This window comes from Sitodiplosis mosellana, unplaced genomic scaffold, assembly GCF_009176505.1.
Source record: "Sitodiplosis mosellana isolate CC-2019 unplaced genomic scaffold, AAFC_SMos_1.0 Smas_scaffold_5033, whole genome shotgun sequence".
NCBI classification, from domain to species: Eukaryota; Metazoa; Arthropoda; class Insecta; order Diptera; family Cecidomyiidae; genus Sitodiplosis; species Sitodiplosis mosellana.
Genome location: NW_022600275.1, coordinates 1 through 17,336, shown reverse-complemented (window position 1 = coordinate 17,336; position 17,336 = coordinate 1). Strand labels below are relative to the sequence as shown.

Sequence of the window (17,336 nt, the reverse complement as noted above, 5' to 3'; positions counted from 1 at the left end):
TTTATGGGCAAGTAGGTGTTCGGTTGTTCAAAGGCTCCCATTATTCTTGCAAAAAAATATCAGTTTGCTTTGACCAAAACCCTAAAAAATGGCTTTCTGAGTGATTTTTTATACAATAAGTCTATTTTTCGAGGAAAATTTCAAGAAATGTCGATTTCGGACCAAATTTATGGGCAAGTAGGTGTTCGGTTGTTCATAGACTCCCATTATTTTTGCAAAAAATGGCAGTTTTCCTTGATCGAAACCCTGAAAAATGCTTTTTTCGGGTACTTCCCGTACAAAAGTGTCATTTTTCAAGGTTTTTCAGGTCCTCAGTCGGAGGCTTATGGTACGAAATTGGTAAATCAGAATGGGCTCAAAATCAATCCGAAGCTTTGTCTCGACATGCCAAAACTTTTGGCTTTTACAGATCTCAATTATCTTGTCAACTTTTTGAGATAATCGGCGAACAAAAAACTCGGACGCGAACGACGCCATACGCCTATCGCTATTTTGCACATATTTCATAGTAAACAACATGTTTTTGGGGGCATATAGGTCTTGATCGATAGGATTTGATCCCATCTACATTGCCTAGTGTACAGATATGTGCTTTTTCAAGTTTGGCGTGACGTTATAGTGGTCCGAAAGAGGAGATGTCATGAAATTTTGGCTAGTAAAACCAATACTTTACCTAACAAACAAGTTTGCGGAAAAGTAATATGTGCAAAATAGCGATGTGCGTATGGCGTCGTTCGCGTTCGCGTCCGAGCTTTTTGTTTGAAATCTCAGAAAGTTTGAAGCCAATCGGATGAGATTCAAGGGTAGCTCCCATACAAAAATTGCCTTTTTTGGCCGATTTTATGATGGAAATACGATCATTTGTATGGGAGCTACCTCTATTTATGCTCCGATCCGCCTGAAACTTCCATTGTTTGGTGAATAAATAAGATTCTGAAAGTTTCATGATGATCGGTTTACCGGAAGTGGGGTTTTCAGATGCATGATTTTGTGGATTTCCCTTGGGCCCAAGCTCCAAACTTTGAGGCCGATGAGGCACGGGTAAACGTTGTCCGATCGGGCTAAAAATTTACAGGGCTTATTTTTATGACCAACCTCGCCTGAAAAAATACTGCCGCATGTGAAATTCGAAAAAGTCCGAAAAAAAAACCACCCTAGTGTCTATGTATTGACACGAATATGAATAGTAGCCACTTGAGCGTTCGCATAAGCAATAACACATTTTCCCCTAAAATTGGTGTAAATTCATCCAAAAACAGTTGAAACCGCTATTTCGCACTGTATCTAGATTACTCATTCCCCTCCGAAAACTTACAGTGAAAGAGATCATCAGAGTTGCTTATTACTCGGATTGGATTGAATTATTTAGCGCAGTTCATGATATTATCGATATTTCAACGTTACTTTTGTTTCCAATATTTTTTATTGTATTTCCAATATCGAATAAAATTATGCAAAATATTCTGTTTTCGATAATTCAATGTTTATAATTTCAAATTTTGGCTGTGAATAACATAAAAACGTCGGAAAATAGTAATGCCAACGAATTTAAGATTTACTAAGATTCACAAATTATAATATTGAAAGGAAAGATTCTCGAAAATGCCGAAATGTATACTAAACCAATGGAATTTGCACGCAAATATAAATCAAAGTAGTTAGTTCAGTTTAAGACGGCAATAAACTGCAATAAACATTGTAGGGGTTTTCCATTGTTTTTCCCGATAGTAAAAGTGAAGAAAAACATTACTCAAACACAATTTATTTAACATAATATTCCAAAAAAAAAACATCAATTTTTCTGTAGGTGACAGCCTCTCTGATCGTCTGTACAAATAGATAGGAAACGTCAAACAAGAACAATAAAGTGGCACCTGGCGACTGGTTGGAGAAATAGAGAATCATGCACATAGTTTGCTGTAACAAGTATGCGACTGTGCACTTAGCCCCCAGGTGCCGCTGTATTGTTTACTATTTTCATGATCAGAAAGGCTGGTAGGTGAATATTCAAAGCACAAAGATTATTTTATATATAAATTTTTCACTATGACTTTGTCGAGAGTGTGAACAGAAGTGAAAAAAGGACACTGGTCGACTTGATAAATTAATTATGTATTGCTCAGTTTTTATAATTTTTACACCCTGAGCACTGACAAAAATCATTTCCCGAGCCACAGTAGCCATTTTTAGAACAGCAATAATTTTCTGAATCCGGATCGCATCCAGGCTCACCACCGTTAGCCAGTTTTGGTGCGTTTGGTCCGCATTTTCCAGATTTATCTGCACCATCACTCCATGACCACCAGGTCTTTGCAGGGTATTTATAATTAGGGTTATTCTTGAAATTGATACAACCGTCACATTTACAAAAATTGTCACCTAAAATATGAAAAAAAAAACAATGTTACCGAACAACTACAATTACGTATCGGGCTGTTTACTAAATTAGCAAGTACTTTCCTTGTCCACAATAGCCACCATTAGAACAACAGTATGAATTGGGGTCATCTGAATTACAGGTAGCATATTCTCCGTTCACTTTAGGTACATCTCTACCGCAGCGACCCCGTTGACCTTCAGGGGCATTGGAAAGATGCCACGTTATCTTATCTGTGCTTGGTTTAGTTGGTTCGGCCAAAATTTTATTGGGATCGTCTGCGTAATTAACACACGTGGGACAATCGCAGAATTCTTTACCCGAGCCACAATATCCATAGGCTCCGCAACAACTATAGCCTAAATCATCTGGATCACAAACCGGATAATAACCGCGATACAATGGTGCGCTCTTACCGCACAGGCCACCCATATCTTCACCATCCACCAAAGTCCACCATCGCTTCTCTTTGATGGGAATACATTTGAAATTAACTGAATTATCATTGGTGCATAAATTGGCCTGCGATATCTGGTTGATCATTGATTGTTCGTTATCATCTTGGTCTATTGCCCACACCATAAGACCGCCCAAATTCGATTTGATTGCGAATTCAATTTTGAATCTTATTGATTCGGGTGACTCATAGCTGAATAGAAAATATAAAACAAATTGAAAAAATTGCAATATTTGTTAGTTATTTCAATTTACCCGAGATATGTTCCATTTTGATTGTACGCGTAAGGGCATTTGACTTTGTCATCAAAGTGTGTTTGAAAATTTGGATCTGTGAGCCAGTTATATTTGATATCCCGCCAAGAAACAAAACCACCATCAAACTTTCCACCTACTGGATTTGCCAATCTATACATTGCATATTCGTCTTGTCTATCGGGAACATTGTGCCAATACCGACCATAAAGTGGTACACCCATAACAACTTGTTCGGGCGATTTTAAATCGCAAACATACTGTTTTATTGCCCAGTTCACATTGAACTTACCCGAATAACCCTTGGGCACATGATGATACAGAGGTGCCGGAGGTCCAGTATAGGCACCTAAAATGAATTTTCGTTAAAATCATGTATTCTTCTTTTTGAAAAATAAAACTTCGAACCCCATTTGCTGGTCCACGGACCAAAGAAATCATAAGTCATAACATTGACCCAATTCGCGTATTTGAGAAGCTCCGGTAGATTATAGCCATTCTTAAGCGCATCTTCACCGGCGGCACTGGCGAATGTGATTAAATACCGCCCACTGAATTTTGTCTCTAGCACGCCCCTCAAATCCCTCAGCAGACTGACGTAGTTTTCTTTGTCCTTGAAAAAGGAAAAATTCACATTTTTCGTCTAAAATTCAAAATCTAAAAAATATTCAAACTAACCTGAGGAATACCCTCATGTGCACCACCTGTGACTGCATATTCCCAGTCTATGTCTAACCCATCAAAGTCAAACTCATCGATTATCTTGAGAACTGAAGCGATGAATATCTGCTTAAGTGTTGGATTGGCAGCCATCGAACTAAAGTACTGCGAATTCTCCCAACCCCCAACAGCAAATGTCACTTTTAATCCGGGCACTTTGGCTTTGTTTCTCATTAGGGATTTCAAATTAAATCTAGCCAACTCTTCAACCTCAGTGTCTGTTGATGTTTGTGCACTGCTATGATCGGGATTACCAATACCAACTGAGCCATCGGATTTCATTTCCAAAAAGGCGAAAATGATGTGGGTAAATTTTGACAACAGTTCTGCAGACAATGGTGTTTTGGTCCAAGAAGGATAATAGCCCACGATCCTCTTGCCACAACTACTAGTAGGAACATTTGCATTTCCATCGAAGTCATCTTCAGTATTGGGGTCTTCCCCAGTATCTTCCCCTTCGTTAACATCATCATTATTATCATCGTCCTGAACCGACAAATTCATAGCAAGAATTTCGTCAAGTTTCGATCTGCTGCAAAATGGTTCGACTGATGCTCCATCGGTGCTTCTCTTCTTTTTATTATCGAATACACTAAACTGGCTCTTCCATATTTTTACTTGATCATCTGCTAGATCATCGGCGGCCATACATTCTGCTGCCGTTGGATATCGTCCAATCAGGGCGAATTTTTCTTTCATCTTAAGTACACCTTGCCAAGGATTGTGGGAAGTTAAAATACTGGAATCAAATGTGGCCAGGTCTTTCTGAGATCTGGGTGTCAATGTAAATTCTTTCATTGATTTCGTCTCATCTTTAACTGGTTCATTATCGCCGACGAAAAGTGCCACGTGTGTTTTCAATGATTTGTTATCGCGATAACATACCAACTTCCAAAAATATTTGGGCGCAACAATGCCTCCACCAATTTTATAGTTGGAGGTGCCAGCAATACCTGTGGCCACAATTGCTTTGATTCTCTCCTGAGCCGCACATTGAACGGCGGCCTCCAGTGTCTTCCAAGAGCCCATATTCATCTTGCCTGATTGCGGCGCAACATTGATGAGAAGATTTCCGGAATTGCCCGCCTTTTCATTCCATCTGAATAGATCAGCTGGAGTTAAATGTCCTCGTTGGAATCCTATTTTGAAATGAAAAACACTTTATTATAGCAAGTTATAAACAATAGCATATTCAGCTATATCTTACCATATGCATTGTTTGTATAGTCATTATTATACGCTTGTCTACTAATCAAACGGGTGCATGGATGAGGTCTGAAACTATCTGCTCTGTCATTGAACTTCCCGAAGATCAGGTTGAATTTATAATATACCACCGAGTAAATCGGTAACTTTTTCGACTCATCAAACTTAACCAGATACAAAAGCATATTTGCATTTGAACTGTCTTTCTTATTATCTAGCACTGTTCCAACTGTGGACGATTCAACACGTATAAAACCATCAGCTCCACATATTTGTGGCTCACACGCAGCTTGGGCATCCCATATACCTTTTGGTTTGCAAGTGAGAGCACTTGGATTCTCATTAAAGCCAGCGTTACACAAGTATCTGCATGTCTCACCGACTTTAGAATTTGTGCATGGAACTAGCGTTTTCGTCAAAACTTTCCTCCCATCACCTCTTCTGATCGTAGGTTTCCTACATTTAGCATTGTTATCGTTGTTAGAGCAGCCGTTATTTGTGCTACTACTGCCTGCGGCACGTTTTGTCCGACCGTTGTCCTTTGCCGGACATTGTTCGTTTTTATCATCTCGTTTCTCTTTCGTTTCACTTTTCTTATCTTTGAAACTTTTTTCGACGATGTCATCCTTGGTATCTTTTGTATCTTTGGCACCTTTGACGTCTTTTTTTGCCGTTTCTTTGACCGTTTTTTTAATACCTTCCTTGATAGCCTTTGCTCCAACTCCCAGTGCTTTTTGCCCAGGAATAAAACCGAGCACATCGTTAGTGGCTACCCCAAGCAATCCTTCGCCAATTTTTTTAAAATTCCCTTCGCCAATACCCTCACCCACTTGTTTAACACTTTCAACTAGTTCTTCTCCCTGTTTATAAAGTGGAGTCTTTTTTACCTCTTTAAGTGCACCTTTGGCATCACCTTTTACTAATTTACCGACAGCTTTAGCACCTCCGACAACAGTATCAACGGTATCTTTTACAGTTTTGACGATTGAATCTCCAACACCTATAAATTAAATGAGATACAGTAGCATATGGATCTGATCTGTATAAAATTATCAATATTGAATTTATTTTACCTTTAAAAAAGTTTCCAACATTTTTCCAAAATCCCCTTTTAGATCTTTTGTGAACGTTTGACGTTTGATTGTTTGAATAATAGCGATAGAGTTGATCTAATAATATTGACTCCTTATCAATCTCGCAATTAATCGCATCTTCTTCACTCATTATTGGCATTTGATCAAGGTCAAATTGATCGAAATTTTTGTTTAATGTTACCAAATACAAATTACTGTACAGAATATCTTCACTATTGATTGTTTGATCGAATAAACTAATATTGTACAATTTACACTTGATCGAATTACTTGATCTTTCGACTTGAGCAAGATTACATGTATCGCTATTATTGTTCCTTTCGAGGCAAAGTGACAAACACTCATTCACACCATCCGAATTTGGGAATATGTTTGTCAAAGTTATAAATTGATCATGCTGATTCGCCAGTTGCTTATTGCGTCCAATAAGCGTGAATTTAAACTCCGACTGATTGAAGCTGGGCCTATTCCTGCTAAACATGATCCATTTATCTTTGTTGACAACATTTATTTGATTATTTCCAATGAAATCATCGACTATTAGACATGTTTGGTCAGAGTAATTGTATAACACATCTTTACATTCATCCTGTTTCTTACACATTTCAATGCAATCAATTATACTGATCTGTGTACTCATTTTTTTATAATTGATGGTCGAATATCTGAAAATGGAATTTTGAAATTGTGTGATTGATGAATTTCTATTTGGTCTACTCCAGGTAAATTGATGAAATTTGACAAACATACTAAAGTAGGTCAAATATGTAAAAGAGAGAAAAGGGTGGCAGTTTCAATGCTTCATCAAATTACCTTGCTATTAATTGTGCTGCAAAGCCATAAATGGTACTTTCCTTACGTGGATGAATTAGACGAATCCTTGTGTAGTTTACCGACAGCGAATTTGTGGTCAATGTGTTGAGTTTGCTTACATCAACCATTTTACAATCATAGTCTTGCTTGTTGAAATCGATACCAATACAAGTTGTAAGATTCAAACATTTTCTCTGGCATTCTTTAAAAAACTGAATGTCTTGCAGTTGTTTCAATTCGCGCAATAATTTTTCGCTCGAAACAGACCCAGTTCTTGATGTTTCAGATACTTGACTAGTATTATCTGCACCTTGATCTATGAAAACAAAAAAAAAGTATATAAAAAATCAATATAAATGCAGCATCTCGATAGACTAAGTGATGCCAAGCGATAAAAAAAATATGCCGAATATGTGAAATAAATTGTTTTTCAGGTTGAGTCTGTTTGAAATGTTTCTAATGTTAGTACCTTGTACATATGGAAAAATTTCTCCGTCAGAAATATTGAATCTCCAAGATATATCGTTGTTAAAATAATCTTTATAAAATAGTGATGTGTGTCCATATTTGTAGAAAGTTGTGAAGCAATTCTCAGAGTCGTTCACCGTTAAACATACACCTGATGGTGAAAATTCAGCCAAACTACAGTTGGTTTTTTCACACAATGAAAAGCAATCGAGCATTGAATTTGCCGCATGAATTTCAGTAGTGTTTTCAATGCATTTGAGCATGGTATTTCTGCTGTAAACATAATCTCTGAGCACATCCACCGGCTGTGGAATAACCAATGTTAGCCAGTTATCCAAATCTTCAAATTTACTTTCAACAGTGTCGAATAGTTGGCATTGACCTTGTTGTTTGTCAAATGAGCATGCAACACACATATTATTGTCAACACATTCACCGAAACATTCATCAAATGTGGTCGAGTTTATCGTATTAATCGGGAGTTCATCGATTCTAATGGCGTCTTTTTTTCTTATGGGCAACTCTTTGCATGCATCACAAATTCGGAATGAATACTCTTGGTCATATCGATAAAAGAATGAACCCTTAGGATCTATGTCTCTGCACTTTACCCTTGTATCTTCGGATAGGATTCCATTTTGATCGAGAAAATAATTTTTAACAAATTCCAAGTAATTATCCACTTCATTTTCGTTGTCTATATTCAAGAGAAATATGGCTGTAAATGTCAAGATTGTTTCTTGTTTTTCCAAAAGAGTCGGTGTCCTGATTTTAACTTACTTTGCACTTCATTTTTATTCGAGAGTTTGAGAATATTTTCCATAAGCGTCTCGTCAACGCAAATTCCTCGAAACCAGTTAGAATCGGGTCCGTTATAGCATTGCAATCCATCACAGCAATTGGTTTGGTCACATCCGGTTTCCAGGGATTCCAAGCATGCTAACTCTTCTGAAATTAATGCAAATTTCCAATACACTGAATATATTTATGGAATCCTAGACTGTTTTAAATGGATATAATTTCTAGTCATCTAGCTATAAGATATAGATTTTTGTAAATTTAAAAATGTGATCTAGATATAAATGTAAATCTTTCAATGTGAGCTCTTGCTACATTGGACTGAAATGCACAAAGATATGCGAGAAAAGAACTCATTTTCACTGTACACAATTCGGTTACCTGTACACAGGTCTATAGATGGTTGTAACATTGAACCTACCCTTCTTGCATATACCAAACTCCCAGTCAGCGGGTTTGTAACAATTACCACTGCAGCAATTCGAGTTTATTTTACATTGATTATACCCCTCTGGTTGACAGGATACTTCTGTATAAAATGTGAAGAAATAAGATCACAGTTTGTATGGAATGGTTAGTCATGTGTATTGTCGTTTTGCGACAATTCGAAAATGTATTTATTTCCATATAATAATTATGTTTGATTAACATTAGTCTTACCCTTTTTGCAAACTCCAAACTTCCAGTCATCATCTTTCTCACAATTGCCACTGCAGCAGTCCGAGTTTACTGTACATTGATTATACCACTCTGGTTGACATATTTCTATATAAAATGTGGAAATATGAGGTTCATGGTGATCTCAATCGTTCGTCTTAGAAATAGTACCTTGACATTGTACTTACTTTTCTTGCAAACACCATACTTCCAGTCATCATTTTTTTCACAATTGCCACTGCAGCAGTCTGAGTTTACTGTACATTGGTTATACCACTCTGGTTGACAGGATAAGGTCGAGTAAAACTCTATCATAAAAATTGAAGCCAGGAGTAGAAATTTCATGTTGTCGATTGAAAGCGAACCTAATCCAATTAAATTTCTTTGTATCAATGACCGAATTTCTCTTGTGAATGATAATTTGTTATTGAAATGCTATAAGTACAATTTGTAACTTTCTTGAATTGCGTTTTACTAAGCGGACGATTGCGATCGTTTACGATTTCAATCGTTGACGTAATGTTTCAAAAATTAACGTAATTGTCGTGTGTGATAAATAAAAACATCTTAATTAAGTCAATAACTTAATGAAATACATATCAATTTTATTTGTATGTCATATTATTATTGTACATACTAAGTACATATATGTATTAAATATGTAATTTTTACATATGTGAAAATAAGTTTATCGTCCGATCTTTTTCAAACTTTCAGCGATTGTAGTACATAGGCAACTACTACTGAAAAGTATTATTCTCTTTTTGTTTTGACCACAAAATGACACAATTATTACGAATTAAAACAAGTAATTGTTTCTCTTTAAATAAACCTTTTTGTCACTTTAATTTTAATATCGTTCAGCGATACAATTGTTTCGATAGACACAAGCTATCATCTTCAGTCGCAATTTCAAGTACAACTAATGCGAATTTGTTCATAGAGCGATTCGTACACCGTCTATGCGGGAACGAGAACAAAGCAAAATGAGAAAGTGCTAAGTTAAAAACAATACACATGCAAATGCGTTAGACAGTGGAACACGGTTGGATACGGTGTGACGTAAATCAATACAATAAAATGTAACAAAACGAAAATCATAAACAGAAAAATTGATATACTTTTTTTTGCCAAACACAATATATACAATCTTGTACCTATGACATGAACTACCTATGGCAGCAAATACGCCATTAGAATATGTATACTTTGAATCAACTTCATATCAAACAGTTTGCACGGTGGGCACTTCTCCATATAATATTTATACTCTTCTTTTTAGATATACATACAGTACAACCTCGATTATCCATCAGACACCGGACCAGCGCATTGACGGATAATCGAAAAAGACGGATAATCGAGACTTTCATATAAATAGAACAAAATAATCCAAATTTCCATACTCTCTAATTAGTTTATAATGAAAATAAAGGTGATGTAAAAAATATACAACAGATATGAGAACAGATTTGGTGCATTGTCCAAAATATTGGACAATCTTGTATATACGAGAAGTGTACCGAAAACGCAAAGCCTCTGATTTCAAATCTTATTGTGCAAATGTACAAGGGGCACACAATTGATTTTGATTATGAAAGTTAGTTGGCAACTTTATTCGTATGTTCAAGTGAAATAAACTGAAAAATGAACTGAAAAAAAACTTTTCCACCTTGAAAAGGTGTGACGGTTAACGGAGGTGACGGATAATGGGAGGACGGATAATCGAGGTTCTACTGTATTACCAATGCAATAGATTTTTTAGAAAACATGATTTTGTTTCGATTCGATAGTTTTTTTTATTTCAATGTGAATTTAAGTGAGTTCCAACTGCTAATTTCTAATTTGTTAGTTGAATTTTGTTCAAGTGAACTTTTAGTAGTTTGTGTATAATTTAACATCGATTTAATTATCACATTGGTCAGAAAGTGAAAGTTCTCATCCCAAATTATCGAAAAGGGTGACTTCTTCCAGAAATATACCAAAAAGAAGTATTTCTCGGGGATTTCATCAAGCACAACAGAAGGTTTATTCTATACTTTTATACAACATTTTTGGTATTTTTTACACACTTCAATTATCCATGATATCTGATTTTTTTTAAAGAATTTTGCACATTTCTGTGAAATCGGTCAGTTTATAATATTTAAAATTCGTTATGCTAAAAAAAAGTTAATTAAAACCACACGTAGGTGAATTATATTGCACAAGCGCTGCTTGTAACTACCCGGTAACACAAGAATCAAAAATAATAAATACTATTTATATATAGCTGGGTTGGTAAATTTTCGTATTTCGAGCGACGTGTAAGTAATTTACGTAAGAAACATGTATCTTACGTTTATTACATAAGAAACCTCACCTGTTTGACATTTTATCTTTGGGTGGTATTCGCAAAAGATCATTGATCTACGCGACGGTTCTGCTCTTGGACGATTATTACGCCCTTGACCAATACCCCCATTCTAATCTATACATCCATACATCCAAGAAACCTCAACGCATGTAATAAACTCCAAAACGCTTCAAAAATCGCAGAGTTATAGACAAAAACCGACACTATTCTCGTTTGTTTTGAGCATTAAAAATATACAGAGTACATACATGCTCGTTCTACAGCGTTAGCTGATAAATAATTAATAAATATATTATTCATGCAAAAGTTTGAAACCACCAGCTATTTTTTTCATAAAGAGTGTGTTTTTTTGCAGTGATACTTGATAACAGTGTGTAGACAAATGAATTTTTGCATGCTTTTATATTTGATTCAAATAATGTTGTAATAAATTTTTAATAAAAAGTTTCAACTATTTTTGGAAATATATTTATATGGAAATGCAGAGTTACCGAATCACTATGCAAATATTTCCATAAATAGTTGATAGAAGACGATTGAAAACGTTGACTACATAATGAAATAATTACATGAAGTATATTTAATTCACTTTTTGTTCATCATCAGAATTAATTTTTTACATAACGAAAGAACAAAACTAAAATAGAATACAAATTTTCTTCATTTCCAATCGAAAATCTTTTGTTTTTTTCATTAGTTCTTTATGAAAAAATCATTCTTCAGAGTTTGTTACAGGTTTCTTACAAATTCATGTAAATTACATGATGTAATACGTAACTTTAATGTAAGATGCACGATCAAGTTTCTTACGTACCAACCCAGATAAATAGTGAGTATTAAATCAAATAATATAAATAAATGTTCAGTTTCGAATACTTACCACAGAGTAAAATCGATCCCTTCGTTAACAAGTCAAGTCTAAGAATTTTATTGATCGAAAATAATGGTGATAGGACTATATATGTACGGAATTTTTATCATGGAAGATTACTTGGTAATTATGATAAGATTAGTAGATTAAGTAGATTACTACTTTCGCGAGTAAAAGTAATATTTTCTATTATCTCCTTATAAGGCTCAAATAAAAGACTGTGTATGATAAAATTGTGATAAATTAAGAAACTATGTACTATCAAAGATTAAAATTTCCGACCATTTGACAGTTGTTGGCATCCCTGCGATTGTTTCAATATATTTATGTTCATTGGGACTCACTCACTAAATTGCTGCTATTGAGATGAATTGTTTCACTTGTGTGAGAATGTTTGACGCGTTTGTTTTCATAAACAAATGATTGCAAGAATTGAAACATGGAAAAATATCATTTAATGTGTAACATTTTATTTCAGAAAATTTTATTTTGGACGATTCATTTTGAAAAATGTTTGCATTTTGGAAATTAAATTTAAAAAAATGTGTAAGGACTATGAGTTTTGTCATAATATTTTGGTTGTGAATTTCTACATAAATATATAGCGGAGAGAGCGCCATATATTTATATAGGAATTAATCCAGTTTGAGGTTAAATTCCCCTCTACATCGGGTAAACCGCTATATTACCACATGTCAAGGTGACAGATTCTCCATTTAATATTGGTGTGTAGTCTAAAAACAGATGGTACTTGTCAAAAATAAGGAGATTTTTGATTTGTAGCGCTAACTGGTTGTCAGGCCAAAGACTTATTGAACCCTCCAATAAATAATGTAGTTTTCGCTAATGTTGGAAATTCGAAAAATGGTTACTTTTTCCATTGCCAAAATTTACAATGCTGTAACTTTGAAATTCGATCAAATATCAATTAGTCAGACACTTTATCTGAAAGAGACATTTTTTATCTATCCAAGTCTAGCTTACTCCTGATCGTACGTTTGCTGGTTATGTTTTCATAGGCTCATAAGTAAAGTTGTCTCCAGCTGTGAACATATGACCACCGCAATAAGATTCGGGTTAATAGCGACACATGAAATTACTTATTTTCAATGTGTTCATTTCATTTTTTTATCTGTAGGACTACATACTTTGGTATGTCAATTTAAAGTAGACAGTTAGAAACAAAAATGGCATAGTTACTCGTGATCATGGTTAGAAACAAAAATAGCATAGTTACTCGTGATCATAAAAATGTTTTATTGCCAAAATTTTCCATTATTTTATCAAACATTTTTCCAAGCATGTCTGATAATTTCTTGTTCATTAAATACACAGTCATTTTTATCCCAAAATATTGAATTATTTACATGGAATTCGAATAAGCCAAACGCCCTAAATCAGTCGTCTCACTGAAGCTCTCACCCCCTTGTACGGTCAAATTATGAAGTCCGTTTTAAGGTCTATCTCTATGGGTTACCCATTTTATTCTAATATCCAGGTGATTTTAATGGTCGGCCGACTGGGTGGTTTCTTTGGGAGCAATCTCGTGGGAATTTTACTTGCATGCATGTGTTCCTCGCCGTTTTATGCCAACCGTGCATTATTATTCGGTATGTTGATTCATTTATCTAACTAAAACTATGTTATAACATTCACAATTTTAATCATTACAGGCTGTATTTCTATCTTCTTCGCAATAAAAACGAATGAAAACAGTACAAATAAGTAAATTCCTTAGTTAGTATTGTGTATTCAACCTATTGTTGACTATATCTAAAGAACATTGTTGTGATTTAAGTGGTCTGTAAATCATAGGAGACGTAAAAGCGGAACTTGAATGAGTCGAATGCGTTTTACTTTTCCGTACACAACGTGTTAAGGGAAAGTATAGGAATTGGTCCCGAAAACTTTTTTTCGTAAAATTAGCTTAGATCATCATAAAAACGCATGAAACGCGTAGAAAATCACTTTTTGAGACACTTTTCCGTTCGTGTGCCGTCGTCGTCGTTGTCGTCGTAGCTGTTTGTTAATACGATAACTCAAAAAATAATTGAGATAATCAAAATCTGGAAATGCCAAAAGTTTTGTATCTGAAAAACTTAGTTTAAGATCGAAGATGAGCCATTTTCGATTTGATCCTAGGGTACTTGCCCTAAGAAAAACCTCAAAAAATTTACACTTTTGTATGGGAGGTACCTGTAAATCGACTCCGATTGGCTTCAAACATTCTGGGATTTCATTTTTGAGAGAAAAATAAGATTCTGAAAGTTTGAAACCAATTGGAATCGATTTACGGGTACCTCCCATACAAAATTGTCCAAAAATCGGTAATTTTAGTCAAATTTTCAAAAAATTTGTATGGGAGGTACCCGTTAATCGATTCTGATTGGCTTCAAACTTTCTGAGGTTTCATTCTTTGAAGAAAAAATAAGATCCTGAAAGTTTCATATTGATCGCATTTGCAGAAGTTTGATTTTTTGTCCTCAATTTTTGTCGAAATTTTCTTGGAAAAAATTGAGGGCCAAAAACCAAACTTCTGCAAATGCGATCAACATGAAACTTTCAGAATCTTATTTTTTCTCCAAAAAATGAAACCTCAGAAAGTTTAAAGCCAATGAGAATCGGTTTTCGGGTACCTCTCATACAAAATTGTCGAAGTTTTAGTTAAAATGACCGATTTTTCACTTTATTTTCTTTATTATATTTTCACTGCCTTTATTTCAAGAAAATTCACAAAAAATAACAAAAAGTACCTACGGACAACGGTACGGAAAAGTTCGGGATTACCAATGTAATTCTTTTTATTTTTTTAAATATTACCACAATAAATGGACATAACTAATTTTTGTCATCAGGACTTTAAAAAGTACAACTTGTTGTGCCTCAAGAAAATTTGGATCTTATGTTGAGTGAACAATTGGAATATCGGTCAATTTATGTTGTTGGGGTTAAATATTTAACCCGAGGGTTAAAAGTTAATATTTAACCCCCGGGTGTCAAAGTTAAAAAGTTAACCCTCGGGTTCTAAAATGGCAAAAAAATCTTAAATCAAAGGCTTGAACTACTCAAAAATGATTTTCGTCCAAATTAAAGCAGAAATAGTATCATCAAAATTCAATTTCATCTTCAATAATGTGTAAAATGGTCCAAAATGATTAAAAATCCTGAACTTTATGCAAAAACTGATTTTTCACCTTAGATCAACTCAAACATCCACCTGCTAATAGCGGGTCGTTGTCATTTTACAAGACTTTCAAAAATTTCATAGACACGTGGCAATATTTATGTGATTTTTATGAAAAAAGTGAATTTTTTTGAAGAATTCATCCAAAACTATGTTAAGGCGGGTCTAAAATGCTTGGGAAAACGCTATATCCAATCAATTTTCAACGAGAAAACGATTCAGAGCTGTTATTTTTAAAGAAATAAAATGATTTTATATTGCTGAAAAAAATATGAAATTAGTATAAATTATCGAAATTTATTTTTTGTGATTGTACTAGATGCGGCACTCAAAATCTAAGTGCCGGCACCGATTGGGTGCCTATAACAGCTCTGAAATGATTTAAAGTGGTAAAAATGAGATCTGAAGTCCTGAGAAAATAGCATATTTATTGTATATACTCGTGACGCAAAAACTGGCATTTTTGATATTTGGCTTGAAATGCACAGTTGATGGAGCGTCACTTGTCGGACTATCGTCTTCCGTGATAATGCACTTTTGATGTTCTATATTTTTCTAAGAATTATGGAATTAACTATGTCAAATTCTCTGGGATAGAACTACCAACTCATAAAAGTATGAAAAACCACAATTTTGGTGTCGAACGATCGAAAAACTTGAAAAAAATAATGAACGGATCCAAAAACACATGCTCACATAAACGTGCGTAACTCAAATACGCACTGACATTTTTGAGTGTTTAGTATTTTTCTGCAAATCTACGTTACATTACCTTTCGATTGGTATAAGTGCGAGCTAAATCGGTTGAGTGGAAGTATGTTTTTAATCGTGTACAAAAATGTGCTACGCACAATAATATATAGATAAATAGGTAAATGTGTTTTCCTCGAAGATTCTAAGAAGTCCCGGAGATTCATGTAAGTATCGCAAATATTCGATTTGAAAATCGACTCAACTGAAAATGCATGAAATTATGACACGTACAGCAAAACAAAATTGCTTACGACTGAATTCGAAAACAAATTATTTGAAAAGATGTTTTTAATTCGAGCTTCTTGCGTCAATTCTCGCGTTTTGTTAATTTTTCCAATTATTGGCGGTTGGAATACACAGGTGCAGGTGTTTTGATATATAAATGAACTCATTATTCGCCTGGAATTTTTCATAACTAAGAACCACAAGCTCCAATGAAGAACAAATTGTCTAAAAATAATTTGTTTTTGAAATCAGCCAGAAAAATTTGTGCGTCAATACGAGTTCATTTACATATCCAAACATTTGCACCTGTCAAAATAACGAAACGCGGAAATTGACGCAAGAAGCTCGAATTATAAACATCTTTTCAAATAATTTGTTTTCGATTTCAGTCGTAAGGAATTTTGTTTTGCTGTACGTGTCATAATGATGACATGTTTACAAGATCTGATTTTTGACTATAAATCAAGCACCAAAATCGTAGAAAATTAAGTTATTGTTCAAGTGATTCGACTATAAACATGTCTAAGCAATTGATGGGTGAGTCTCTTCTTAGTTCTTTTTTCCTTCATTTTTTTTAAATTTTTATTTTTGACAATACTTGAGATTTCAGTCACTCATTGTCTTTTAATCAATATTTTCTCTCCGTTTAGTTTGTTTGGGTCTGGTTGCGGTTTTGGGAGACCAATTCGTGGTAACTTACAAATTTTTCTGTATATTTTTTGTATTTTGTCGATCGATGACATGAAGAGTATTTTTTCATTTTCCATACAAATTGACTTTTCGAAAACGAAGGAAAACCAAAAAAAATATACCACGCGATTAATTACCCCAAATTTGAAGCAATGTCAATCCACCAGGTTATATTGGCAAATGTTTTTTTTTTGTTTCAAAAATCCATTAATTTTACATTTCAATTCATTCAATTTGGTTATTCCAAACTAAGTACCATTTATGCGTTCCTATTTTTCAACTTGAAGCAAATTGAATGTGTTGGTGGATTGGTTGACAAAGCAAAGGGAGCCATAACAAGAGGTAAGATTGAAGCTAAATTTCTTTTCAATGTTTCATTCTCACTATTCGACACACAAAGCACCGTTTGATGC

The 17,336-nt window shown here is 34.5% G+C and overlaps 1 protein-coding gene and 1 long non-coding RNA gene across 2 annotated transcripts; one reads left to right on the top strand and one right to left on the bottom strand.

The window, feature by feature from the left end:
• Nucleotides 1-1,705: 1,705 nt before the first annotated feature.
• Nucleotides 1,706-12,130, bottom strand: LOC129572455 (uncharacterized). The gene is made up of 13 exons (XM_055452420.1): nt 12,081-12,130; nt 9,033-9,209; nt 8,848-8,952; nt 8,609-8,716; nt 8,170-8,337; nt 7,391-8,086; nt 6,922-7,237; nt 6,088-6,773; nt 5,016-6,014; nt 3,767-4,947; nt 3,497-3,701; nt 3,089-3,437; nt 1,706-3,026 (listed from the first exon to the last, which is right to left on the bottom strand). Exons 2-13 carry the CDS (start codon nt 9,187-9,189, stop codon nt 2,441-2,443), a joined length of 5,556 nt encoding a protein of 1,851 aa, XP_055308395.1. The 5' UTR covers nt 9,190-9,209; nt 12,081-12,130; the 3' UTR covers nt 1,706-2,440.
• Nucleotides 12,131-16,379: 4,249 nt separating this feature from the next.
• LOC129572456 (uncharacterized) lies at nt 16,380-17,265 on the top strand. Its single transcript, XR_008688450.1, has 3 exons — nt 16,380-16,770; nt 16,884-16,924; nt 17,211-17,265. It is a non-coding gene; the product is annotated as an uncharacterized LOC129572456 (long non-coding RNA).
• The last annotated feature ends 71 nt before the right edge of the window (nt 17,266-17,336 follow it).

Excerpts from the sequence above, each read along its gene's own strand:
- LOC129572455 (XM_055452420.1), bottom strand. The coding sequence starts at position 9,189 with ATGAAATTTCTACTCCTGGCTTCAATTTTTATGATAGAGTTTTACTCG. Across the intron at positions 4,948-5,015 it reads CTATACAAACAATGCATATG|GATTCCAACGAGGACATTTA; the intron begins GTAAGATATAGC and ends ATTTCAAAATAG. Across the intron at positions 3,027-3,088 it reads CAAAATGGAACATATCTCGG|CTATGAGTCACCCGAATCAA; the intron begins GTAAATTGAAAT and ends TTTTCTATTCAG.